Raw genomic sequence first — 12963 nt, forward strand, 5'->3', positions numbered from 1 at the left:
AACCATCACTTAATATTCTCTGTTATTCTCCTGCAACAAATAGGAAAACCATGTTACTGATCATCATCACTTAGTTCAATTTCAGATTCATCTCGTGAATTTCCCGGAGGATCTTGCTTATATAGGCGCATATTTTGTGGGTCGAATATTCCCTCAAAGTGCTTTCCCGACACCTGATACCCGTCAATATCGGCAATGACATAACGATTCCTATCCAGTACCCTTTTGACCTGATAGGGGCCTCTGAACCGTGGTCTCAACTTTTTATTTTCACCAACAACCGGAACACTACGGATTACAACCAGATCACCCTCTTTAAAAGCTGTTTTCAAACACTTACTGTCGTGTTTTCGTTTATTATAATCCTGGAGGTTGCGCATGCGGATAGCCGCTTCGTCCCTTGACCGTTCCAAATCATCGCGATCTGGAATCTCCAGCAAGTCCTGAAAATACTGCACGGCATCATTGGGTATCCTTCGTTGCTGCAAAACCCCGAACAAAAGCTTCGACGGTATCGACCCAGAACCACGATTCCAAGTATTGTTCAAGAGATATTCGGCGTCGATCAAAGCAGTATCCCAAGAACAACTGGAGGACTCAACTAGTTTTGCCAAGAGAGGAACTAACGTGCGATTATATCGCTCCACTTGACCGTTGGCCTGCGGACAAGCCGTCGCTGCCAGACTATGGACAACCCCATGCGTGTCAACAAAACTTTTGAACGCCTGCGAAGTAAAGCACGCTCCCCGATCCGAGACCAGTATCCTAGGGGTACTGTAGTTAATGAAATAAGACTTCAAATGTTTCATAACCTCATGCGTATTGGTCGTCTTTGTAGGGTAGAGCTTAATGAATTTGGAAAAACCATCAACTACTGCCAGCACGTACTTATTTTTCCCCTTCGTGGCTTCCAGCGGACCCAAATGATCTACGTGAACCATCCAGAACGGTCTATTACCCTTGTCGATGCTTTGAAGCTCTCCATCTGTCTTCTTAGTCTTTGGGTTGTACATAATGCATGAAATACACCTTTTCGTATGCGCAAGAACTTTATCAGCCATTTGTGGAAACCAAAAAGAACGTTTTATCAACTGCATCACTTTATCTTTGCCAAAATGACCAAGTGAATCATGAAATCTGTATATAACCGATTCCTCCAATTCCTGTGGGACATACAACAGGAGACGACCATTTTCCGATTTATACAACAGATTATCACGAACCTCATAACCAGTTACCTTGCCTTCCTCGACCGATGATTTGAGACGACACAGCTTTTCATCTTTAATCTGCGCAACATATAGCGAATCTTCGAACAAATTCCGTTCTCCCTCATTTGTTTCTACGGCATGAACATACATCTTGGATAACGCATCAACGTGTTGCATTCGTTCTCCCGACCTGTGCACTATCTGCTTGTCGAACTCGGCGATGAAGTCTGCCCATCTAGCAATTTTGCTGTTGGTGTCCCGTTTCTCTAACGTGTGCTTCAGGGCCTTACAATCCGTAACAATCTCAAACGGAATACCAATGAGATAATGTCTGAAGCGTTGGAGTGAATATACGACCGCCAAAGTTTCCAGCTCGAACGAGTGAAGTCTACTTTCTGCTGGGTTTGTTCTGTGGCTGAAGAACATAACAGGATGAAACTTGCCATCACTCTGCTGCCGTTGCATGAGAATGCCTCCAAACCCATGCGATGATGCATCCGTATGAAGCTGCGTTTCAGCCACCGGAGAATAAATGCTTAGAACAGGACGAGATACGAGCAAAGCTTTCAGTGTTTCAAACGCCTCCAGATGCTGCGGGCCGAAATGGTAAACCGAATCCTTTTTAAGCAGATCATACAGAGGACTGGCAATAGCGGAAAAACCCTTGATAAACTTCCGAAAATAGCTCAACAAACCCATAAACCTTTGCAGACATTTTGCGTTCTGTGGAATTGGCAGATCTCGGACGGCTTTCACATGACGATCACATGGGCTAATCTGGTTTGAACGAATGTCATACCCAACAAATTCAACCTGTGTAACTAAGAATCGACATTTTTCCAGATTAAGCTCAATACCATTATCCTTCAACACCGAAAATACGCGACGCAATAGGTCGAGATGCTCATCAACGGTCTTCGTAAACAGCATGAAATCATCCATAAAAACAACCAACTCACCAGACTTGACGAACTGATTCAAAACTTTTGCCACGTAGCGACAGAAAACGGACGGCGCATTGGTGTATCCAAACGGCAGCTTGTTAAATTCATATTGCCCGTTTTCCGTAACAAAAGACGTATACTTTTTACAGCCCTCAGACAATTCAACGTGAAAGAATCCATTCTTCATATCCATCGTAGAGAAGTACTTCATTCCTTCTAGTTTGGCAATTTGATCTTCGATTATCGGAAGCGGAAATCGATCTCGTTCAACCAACTTGTTCAGCGCTTTAAAATTGATACATAATCGGTACCGACCATTGCTTTTCTTAACAAGGACCACCCTACTGGAATATGGGGACTCGCTTTCGCGTATGATTCCATCATGCAACCAACCTTCAACTATTTCGTCAACCGCGTCCTTTTCGAATTTTCCCATTCGTTGAGGAGAAACATTGAAATATTTATCCTCCTTTAAGCGTATCGTGGCCACATACTTTACAGTCTTACTAGCGTCCGGTTGCTTTTGACGATAAAACGTTTCAAAATCGGAATTAATCTGCTCTCCGTATTGCCTTGTCTCGACATCGTCACCCACCATCAACTCCAGATCATCAAAGTCAGCAGCCGCAGGCAAGCCATCTCCAAACGCCTCGTTTAACATATTAAGATCAAACCGACTGCCTATTGCCGATACTTCAGGCTTCTTAAAACGTATCACAGTTATATTGTTCTGTCTGAGGAAATCACGACCCAAAATAGCGCTTACACCCATAGTCTCATTATCGACCACCCAAAACGAAACATCAAAAACCAGTTTGCCCTTGATGATCACTTTTGTTTTCATACAACCCTCCACCTTTACTTTGGATTGATTGATACCGGTGATATCTATGGATGGATTCCCTACATTACTATTTGCCCTAACCAAATTAGCAAGTTCAGATCGTTTGATTAGACTCACCGCACTGCCCGAATCAACCAGCAATTTTAGCTGCTTCAATCGCCGGCCAATTATCGCATCGCATGTCGTCATCCCGTCCTCGTCCGTGTCGATAAGCTCATTGGGTACTGCATCCCGTGCTGTTATCTCTTCATCGTTAGCTGCAGCAATCATAGCAACCGTCGCCTTTGATGTTCCTGCTTTTCCGTCGTTCACTACCTTGAAGCACTGTTCTGCACTATGTCCCACCTTCAAACACGCAGTGCAGCGGGGTCGTCGTTGTGGTTTCGGGCAATTCACTGACTTATGTCCGGGATCATTGCAATTGAAGCAAATGAAATCAGCCGCTCCAACTGCCGATGGACCTGATGCAGCTTTCCCACCGGATCCGGATTGACGCATCGGTGGACGTGATACACCTGCTTCTGGTTTCTTCATCAAAAAGTTTGACTCGCACCACTTGATCCGCTTCAACAAACTGAAAACCGTAGTATATTCGTTTGCCGCAATCTGATAATACAGCTTGTCCCGTGAAAGACCACTGATGATATATTTCACCACCGAGGATTCCGAAACTTGTCCTTTGCTGGCGATGTTTTGTACCCGGAAAACGTAATTATCGTAGGTTTCCTGTGGCGCTTTCACTGCCGTCATCAACTCTCGATGTATGTCTGCATCATCGTGGTAGTTCGGGAAGGTTGTCAACAACATAACTTTGAATCCCTGGAAGCCGAAGATTCTTTCCTCTACTGAACTGTACCACAGCTTCGCCGGACCAGCCAACCTAGTTGTCGCGTACAGAAGAGCGGCATTGTCCGTCCATCCGTACAGTTTCCGATAATGCTCCACCTTCCGCACCCAAATGGCCGCATCGTACGATCCGTCGAACTCGCCGATCAAAGCCCTCACTTCTTCCGGATGCAGCGGGCGCGCCCCTCTAGCCTCCTGTGTTGCTTGAGATGCCGAATTCAGCGACATTTCCGTGCCACCCGCCGGTGTAGTGTTCGGTTCGTTTGCTTGCTGCTCGGGCTCCCGCTTTATTACCGCTTCTTCCTCTTCCCGTTCGTCCGTGGCGTTTCGTCGTCGTTTGATTTTCGGCATTCGTTCCAAAATGGCGTTTCGTTTCCACCGGCGTGATCCGATGGATTCGTTTTTCGTTTAAAATCCGCGTATCCGTCGCTCGTTTTGAATCTACTTTATAGCACTACCGCCGCGGAACTTTTTTTACGTTCGTATTTCGTTACAAAATCAATTTTGCGGACTCACTTTCCGCCATCCCACTTCTGAAAATTGTAGCGTTTTATTTTTCAAACTTTTTCCTACGCTAGCTGTACAGGAAGTGTGCTGGCGGGAACGTGTACTCTACATAACTCTCCAAACACTCTGCAGTTAACTCGGGGGATAGGTCTGACAGCTCGTTGTAAGCCAAGGGGATAGACACTTAAAATTTCATCTCCTACAAGTGTAAACTTATTATAGCGATTAGAATATTAAAAAAAAACACATTGATCAAAACTTTGGCATTGCTTCAATATTCAAGATTTTAGTTCATTTAAATTCACTCTAATTACCTTGAAATTGAATATGCTTTGAAAGGAAGTACATAATAAAATATTCGACAATAAATTGAAAGTCATGGGATGCATGTTAGAAATGGACCGTTTTAGCAAAAATTCATATAAATCATTTAATCGCCATAACTTTTTTTTCTCATGAACAATTTTTAGTTAGGTATGTCAAACGTTTTCCGAAGCTCATTCGGTAAATCATGACTGCTCAAACTTTTATTGCATTAGGTTCATGGAATCTGGAGATACATCAGTTCCAAATTGATCATTTTTTTTTTAAGTGAAAATTATGCCTGTCTCGATCATTTTGTCTTAAATTAAATTAAATTAAATTAAATTAAATGACTGAAAATTACATTCTGGAATTTTATATTTATTTGATCACTTATCGCACGAATGGACAATATCACAATTCATGTTTTCGGTATAATGTCCTGTACCACTATTTATTTCAACTAAGGTCCCCCAGCCAACACAAGATCGCATATGGTGTTGAATAGGATGCTTAAATGGAGGCGATATGCGTACACTTTACACGTGATTAAATGGGAGAATTAACGCATATCGCCTCCACTTTAGGATCATATTGAACATCATGTACGACTTCATGTTGTCTGGGGCCTATTGTTATATCACTGAGAAACTGTTAAAGCTTGATTGTACTCTTTACACATCTTTTATCACAAATTGCTCACCCGCCGGCAACTTAACACTAGCACTCAACATTATCGTCGGTACACCTCGTTGTAGCCCACTTCATCTCCGAATCCTCCAAACTCCGGTCCGATGCTGTTTGGCACTACTCCGTCCAATCCCGCCGGACCATGGTAATGGTGATGGTGATGGACTCCCGGCTGGCCGTGAGCTTGGGCTCCCCCCTCTGGACCCGCACTATGGTGATGGTGCAACGGCGGAGGTGGCACCTGTGCCCCATCTTCGGGTACATACTGGAAGCTAAACGGAAGTCTGGTGAGGGCTCCTAGAAGACGCGAACCTGCCAGCTGGAATCCGACGCTGACGGCGACGTTGTTCCGTCGTAGGTTGATTCTTCCGCATGTACCTGCCACCAACGCCAGCAGGAGGATCGCAATAGGCGTAAAATTGGCCATTGTTTGTGTTTGATCGAACTTTAAGCTCGTGCTTTTACAATCGATTAAAATAAACTAAATTGATTCGTCGGTATGTCCGTTGTTTTTAATTGTAAACGAAATGTGGAAAAATAGGAAAAAGACCTTAGCCTTCGTTAGCTTTGCGGTAAACGTGTAAGCACAGCCAAAACATGGGTATTACTTCTTCAATTATCATTGAACTTTAATTGCTCGAGCACGCACATCGTGTATGCTTCAGTGCGTAGAAGTGCGTTTGCTTCGGGTGCATTTTGCAAGTTGTTGGGTGTGGTTTTTGACTTTATGCGCGTCTACGTGTGATGATAGATCGATTTGTCTTTTTTATGTACGTATATCAAATGTTCATTGGAAAAGGATGTTTTTGATGTGTATGCTTTCCATCTCCTTCAAGTGAACCGATACGAAGGCAACCAATGATAACAGTGCAAAATTGAATGATTGACAGTGATTTTCAACCGCGAATAATAAAATGCATAATTGGCATTATCGTAGTTTGAAATTAGCCAAAATGTAACTTTTGGTTTTGTGGTCTGAATGTTTGTCCGAAGGTCACGGATAGTTTCGATGACAATTCTGAAGTCTTAGGTTCTTAGGTTGTTTCGAAAATTCAGATCTTCATTATGATTGAAAGTTTGTTAAACTTCCCACGTTTTTCAAGATTTAAGAACCGTTTTAAATAATCACACAATGGGCGGTACGACTATGTTTGATAACCACTGCAACAGCATTCTTTCGATAAAGACTACATCATTGCACTTTCTAGTCTTTACCTTACAACTTGCTTGCGTAATACTACAATGCTCTGTATAATTCTACAAACAGTTCTTATGGTAGATGTGGAAAATTTATCATTTTCCAGTTCATTGCACTCTCACTATTCTTATTCATTATAAAAATGATAACGTTGTGTTTAATACCAGTTAATTATTTTTTTGCCGCTGCTGTGACTAGACCTCATCGGTAGCATCTCTTCTCAACACAAAGATGGGCAATAAATTCACCATTCTGGTTCTGCTGATCGCCCTCGGAGTGGCCCATGGAGCAGTCAAACTTCGGAGGAACAATTTCGTGCTCAGCCTCGGCGGAGGAGGTGGCTTACCAGGCCTAGGAGGATTTTCGCCTGCTGGACTTGGTGGAAAACAGTTCCGTCCGACAAACATCCAATACTCTCCCGGATCGGTTGGAGATTACAAACATAACGCACCTCATCACCACCAGCACCATCATGAGGAATCGGACTACGACGATGATTACGATCATCACGAGGGAGGAAAGCCCGAAGTGCATCATCATCATCACTATTATGGCCAGTCTGGGCCGGTTGGTGGTCACGCAGGGGGCTTCAATCCGGGTTTCAATGATCTGGGATCGGGATTTGAGTATGGGAGGTAAGTTTTCGGGAAGAGAAGCAGTGGATAGAAGGATTGAAAATAAATGATACAATGTAATAAATCTGCTTTGAATATACAAAGTGTTATATCACCGACGAGCCGACGTGACAGCTAGAACAAACAAATTTGAATTTGTTGTCCTCAGCGCCATGATGAAAAATAGCCGAACACTACCGCCACCTCTATAACGGTTCGCGTTGATTCGATAGCTTGACCTCAAACTCCCGTGTGTTCATATAGGAAAAGGTTCGCATCTGCGCAGATTTGACAGAAGCGTTCGCTCGCCTCGCTGGTCGACAGTTCAATTTAGAGAGGACACTTTTGAAACACTACTGTCACGTCGGTTCGTCGGTGGTTGATCTTGGCAACTTGTATGTTACTTATAAAGCTTCAACCACACCCTTAAATCTACGTTCAATCTCTACTGAATCTGATCCTTAGCTTATTGTCCCCAGTCCTCCTGAACGTTAAGTGCCCTGGGTACTTCCGAACTGGCAGTGCGATGTCGATGTTCATGTATGTCACTCCCAACAAACATTTTGGCTGTATGAAAGTTCAACAAAAACTCTTAAGCAAACTTCAGCTACTTCTGTTTCTTGCGACGGCGTCGCTGACTGTTTGTTTTGTTGCATAATAATTTCTCCTGTCGTTCCTACAGAATCCGTGTGACGTGACTGTTATAACGTTTTTGTGCAGTTTGGGAAAACTAATCCTCGGAAGTGTATGGACTGACAAAATGAGTGAAATTAGAAGAACTGAAAGCAGATGCGTCAGGTCTATATGTATGTACGTATGAAATATATGAGAACTTGTACATTTGTGTGTAACGTGTGTACACGCAGAAAAAAAATATTGTAAAGTCTAAAGAATTCCGCATATAATCAACGAATATTATTGTGTAGACTCAGGGCTTACCAGCAATATTTTTTATTTCGACAAATGCGTTCATTCATTCCAAAAACTAATTTTGTTGTTTCTAAAAATGCATGGAAAGACATCTGTCAAAGACAAATAGGAAATATTGTTGAAACTAAAAATGACTTTTTTCGAATCAACAAAAATCATATATTGATGTGAATAGTGTAGGATTTTGAAACAACAAATTTTTGTTGTTGAACTTGAGATTTATTTATTATTGCTTTGTTTATTGAATCAACGCATAAAAAGTTTCATGTTTACGATTTATTTAATATTCGCTAATATGTAACACGTAATTTTGAAGGCGATGAGATCCGTTCCAATAAACTTGACGAGGAATAAGTTTATTTGATCTTTACCATTTCGATTTATTCTGGATGAGAAGCAACCTTAAAAAATAAATTTAAGATTTTGTACATTCGCATCAGATGTTCATGAATTACCTGCTGCTTCAGTCATGATGCTAAAATTGGTTCGTTCCACCCAGGATAGCAGATATATAGTTTTACCAGCTTTTATTGATGCCTAAATGTTTTGCAAAAATATTCATTTATGTAAATTGTACTTCATTAGAAAAGCATGATAAACTTACCCTAAAAACTTCTGATATTTTGATAAAAGTCGCACTTTAAATCACAAGGTCTTAAAGAATATGCTCCCAGAAGCCACGGACTTCGTTTCACATTATTAATATTGACTTGTCTTGTAAACAAATTGATGACAGTTGTAGTTAAACTATTCAACATTGTTGAATCTATTAAAACTGCATCATTGAAACAACAAATTTAATCAGTTGAAACTCGATCGGAGATGCAATGTTTTATTCTATTCGAAATTTTGTTATTTCAACAATAAAGCTGCATTGAAGCAAACATATGGGTGGGTTAATTCAAAGTGTACTAAAATGGTTGATTCAAAACATCGGATTTTTAAGTTCTACTAAGCAATATTTTTCTGCGTGTAATAACACAGCGCAACATTTTTTTTGTCTCAAGAGCAAACTTACAGATTTTGGGCCGCTGAATCCGAATCTGGGCTCAGATTTGCTCTAGCACGTCACAATTTTGAGCTATACTCCATTTTATAGGGCAAAATATGCGATTTTGGGCTTTTTTGACTGCTAGTCATTACGTATGGAAATATATTTTTCAAGCAATCAAATGATAAATTGGTCAATTCACATCTCAATTAATGTCTCATACAAAATATTTCGTTTGACCAAAGCAAATTTGATAGATTTAAGCATTTTATGTGAGTATGTAAACTTGCGTGCAACTTTTGGAAATATCGTACCGAACAAAAATCGCTTAAAACTATCAAATTCGATTTGGTAAAACGAAATATTTTGCAGGAGTCGTTAATTCAGCTGTTAATTGACCAATTTAACCTTTGATTGGTTAAAAAATATATTTTCGTGCTTAAAAAATCGCATATTTTGCCCTATAAATTAAGGTATAGTTGAAAATTGTGCGTGCTGGAGCAAATCTGAGCTCAGATTCGGATTCAGCGGCCCAAAATCTGTCAGAGACCAGAGACACATAAGTTTTCTTTTGAGACACAGTTTTTTTTGAACGCGTGGGGGGAATATGTGAATTTCAGTAAACTAGCACCAGTTTTGGTTCCGTGTCAAGTATAAAATCGATCTTCTTAACCGGAATCGGAAAATTACCGGTCGAAATTTTTGTGAGCAGGGTACGCAGAAACAGATCTTGCCGAAGAACAAACGCTTTGTCAAAAGCGGTGCATCTTGGCAACAAAGGCGCTCCGGAACAAATGCATATCGGACGATGAAGGCAATAAAACAAGCATCGCTGATCGTGCGTGTGTCGATATTTCAGGTTTTTTGCCGAAATGTTCGACTCCCACCAATGAATTCATGAACATTTAGACGTAATAAGACTATTGTATACCGCACAGTCAAGTTTCAGTTGTATTGCGTATTTCCCACCCCACTGGACGCCTTTCGCAGTTAGTATAAGTGCGGGATCGTGAATAAAACTGCGATTTTGCATCGAATCGTTTCGGTGTCTTCTGGGCACTTATTCAGCACCTTGTAACACATAAGTGCGCAGAAGACACCGACACGATTCGATTCAAAATCGCAGTTTTATTCACGTTCCCGCACTTATACTAACTGCGAAAGGGGTCCAGTGGGGTGGGAAATGCGCAATAAAACAATGCAAAAATGATGGTGTGAAAAACGCGAGATAAATATTCCTACCGATTTTTGATACGAACATACTCGAAAGCGATCTTTGCCATATTCTCCTAATTCTGCGTACACTGTTTGTGAGACAACCAAGCGTAAAAAAATGTCAAAATGGGTTAGAAAGCTTTGTTGCTTGAATAGTAAAGAGGTTGAGTCCTTTCGTTTTGCCTGTGGTGTGGTTTTACATTCTGCAGATCTTTTACCGCTTTTGAGAAAATTTATTTGGCGGTTCTTTTGGCTCTAAAATGATTATAATCCGCCATAAATATATTTTTTATCATTCTCAGTGGTAGTGAACGATTTTTAACAAACGTGATCTGGAAATAGTTTGCAAAGAGAAAGTCAGCATGCAGAGTATCAGCAACGCCATTTTGTGAAGTGCAATTCGCAGTTGAAGAGCATCCATTAAGTACGTCACGCTTTAATTATGGAATTGTTTTCTATTGTGATACAGAACATACTGTTCCCGGGTAGAAGTAAAGAGCTCAATAATAGCATTTTTTGATATGAAGATCAAAAAGTGATATTGGTTTGATTGATATAAGAGATAAAAGATCTAAAAATAATATCCAAAAAATACTCCTGGAACATCATCATAATATCATATTTAGATTTTGTAAGATCTAACCAATAGCAGTGAGCTATTGGATTGATCTTGAAATATCAAATTTTGATATTGTCCAGATGTTCCAGGAACATATTTTAAATATTTCAGATCTTTTATCTCTTATATCAATCAAAACGATATCACATTTTGATCGTCAGTATTTCACCTCTACCCGGGTTTTGCACTATATTTTAAGTTAAATTCATTGCTTTGGGAATTGTTTTCTATTGTGAAACAGAAATTTCTGATGTTTTGGAATAATTAAATTTTATAAAAGAATATGATCCTTTTAGAATGGTTTGATCTATTTCCGCTTTTTGCTTTTATTACTGACTATTTGAAAACATCCTGAATAAAGCGAAACTGAACTATAATTTGGACTAGAAGCTTGTATATTTTAAGCACACAGATCGAACAATTATCAAACATTTGGATCACGCTTGTTGTGGATCGAGTAACGTCTAATTGCAGTAACGGTTAAAGCTTAGGCTCCCATGCCCCACCAGCCAGATAACTGAGTTCAGCAAACTAAGCATTATATGCGGCAACACTTTAAGCGGCATGATGGAACCTTGCTGAGCGGGCTGAGTGTTATTAGTCCACTAAGGTAGTTGCATTTAGTGGGTGGTAAGGTACAGAAGTAGTATTGCGTCGAATTTGATAGCTACCCTATGATTATTATCGAATTTGACTCAAATTCATGCATGCGCTCCAGGCTTGAAGAGCGAGCCTATATTTGAAAACTTTGCAAAGCGACGAAATGCAAACCAATGATAAATTTTTGTCAAATGCATTTTACAATGCCTTATTAGTATTATTATTATTATTAGTATTAGTATTAGTAAAAGATTTCTGAAGGACTGAAAACAAACCATCAGCCGTTAAAAAATAATGCAATGTACAATCGAAATCACTAGTAGCCAAAACATAGTCGTTTGTCCAGGAGTAGTTTTGGAAAAATTATGCTAGAAGAAAAATGTTTTTGATTCCGAGCAAATATGGGGAGAACGAATGGGTGACAAAACGTCGAATGCCAAAACGTCGAATGCCAGAACGTCGAATGCCAAAACGTCGAAAGGACAAAACGTCGAAGGGACAAAACGTCGAAAGGACAAAACGTCGAAAAGTGTATATGTGTTCAAAGTTCAGCGTGGATTTTTTTTGAAATTTTGTGTGATTTTAAATCGATCCTGTTGGTAGCCTGAGAGGGGTGGTGATACGGTAGATCCACCAAGATGGCAGAATGACGATCTGATTAACGGGGACACACGAACATTGTCTCGTTATCTGGGGTCACTGTCCGAACGCTCAAGGTCAGTGACTCATTTTGCACTATATAATGCTTCAGTTGAAACCACTAGCTGAGAAAAGATTATTGCGAGGATATTTAGCATTGTTGTACTAGTACTATATTCTGTGAAAACCGGATGAATTGCGAAGAAGGACAGCTAGTCAAAACCCCGCTATTTCAAGTAGAACTCCGGTTCTGAATGAGGAAGACATTCCCTCCCACCCCTTACGTTGGGATGGAAAGTACCGGCAAGTCGTACCGTAAATCAAACCAGACGCCCTTGAAGGAACAATGCACCCGATGATCGCCGTCGCCACCCTAAAGGTGCCAGAGATCCGGCAGACGATAGCTAAGAGGCTACCATCGAAGCTACCCTGAAGGAAGCTGTGACGTAATGCTGAAAATTGTGGAAGGAAATTCGTGACAGTGTGCACTCACAGTGTTGCATTTGAACGCGATCAATTTGCGTTGAAGTTCAAAAACGGCACGCTGCGATCAAACATATTTGAACATTGTTCAGTTCAAAATTTGATCAAGAACTGCACCCGCCAAAACATGGCACCCTGGTACCTGGTAAATTTAAATGGTCATGTGTCTGCCATTTTTTCACAAATTTTAGCAATCTTGGGTTGATTCGATTGAGAGGGAGAACCAGTTCGGTCACCGTGGATTACTGGAAAATCCGGATTTCGGTGCAGAATCTAAATGCCCGATGCCAAAATGTCCCATTTCATTGTGGCGTAAAGTCCTAGGGCAG

General features: G+C 40.8%; 1 protein-coding gene across 12 annotated transcripts in view; it reads left to right on the top strand.

Annotated features, from left to right (window-relative positions):
• The window catches only part of LOC109414371 (POU domain, class 3, transcription factor 3-like), a 146881-nt gene extending 136827 nt beyond the window's left edge, over positions 1-10054 (top strand). For all 12 annotated transcript variants that reach the window (XM_062853118.1, XM_062853113.1, XM_062853122.1 and 9 more), the window contains one exon: positions 6742-10054. In XM_062853118.1, coding sequence (XP_062709102.1) covers positions 6742-7182 — 441 coding nt within the window. In that variant the 3' untranslated portion in view covers positions 7183-10054. The remainder of the gene's footprint in view (positions 1-6741) is intronic.
• The last annotated feature ends 2909 nt before the right edge of the window (positions 10055-12963 follow it).

Source organism: Aedes albopictus, chromosome 2 (assembly GCF_035046485.1).
Source record: "Aedes albopictus strain Foshan chromosome 2, AalbF5, whole genome shotgun sequence".
NCBI classification, from domain to species: domain Eukaryota; kingdom Metazoa; phylum Arthropoda; class Insecta; order Diptera; family Culicidae; genus Aedes; species Aedes albopictus.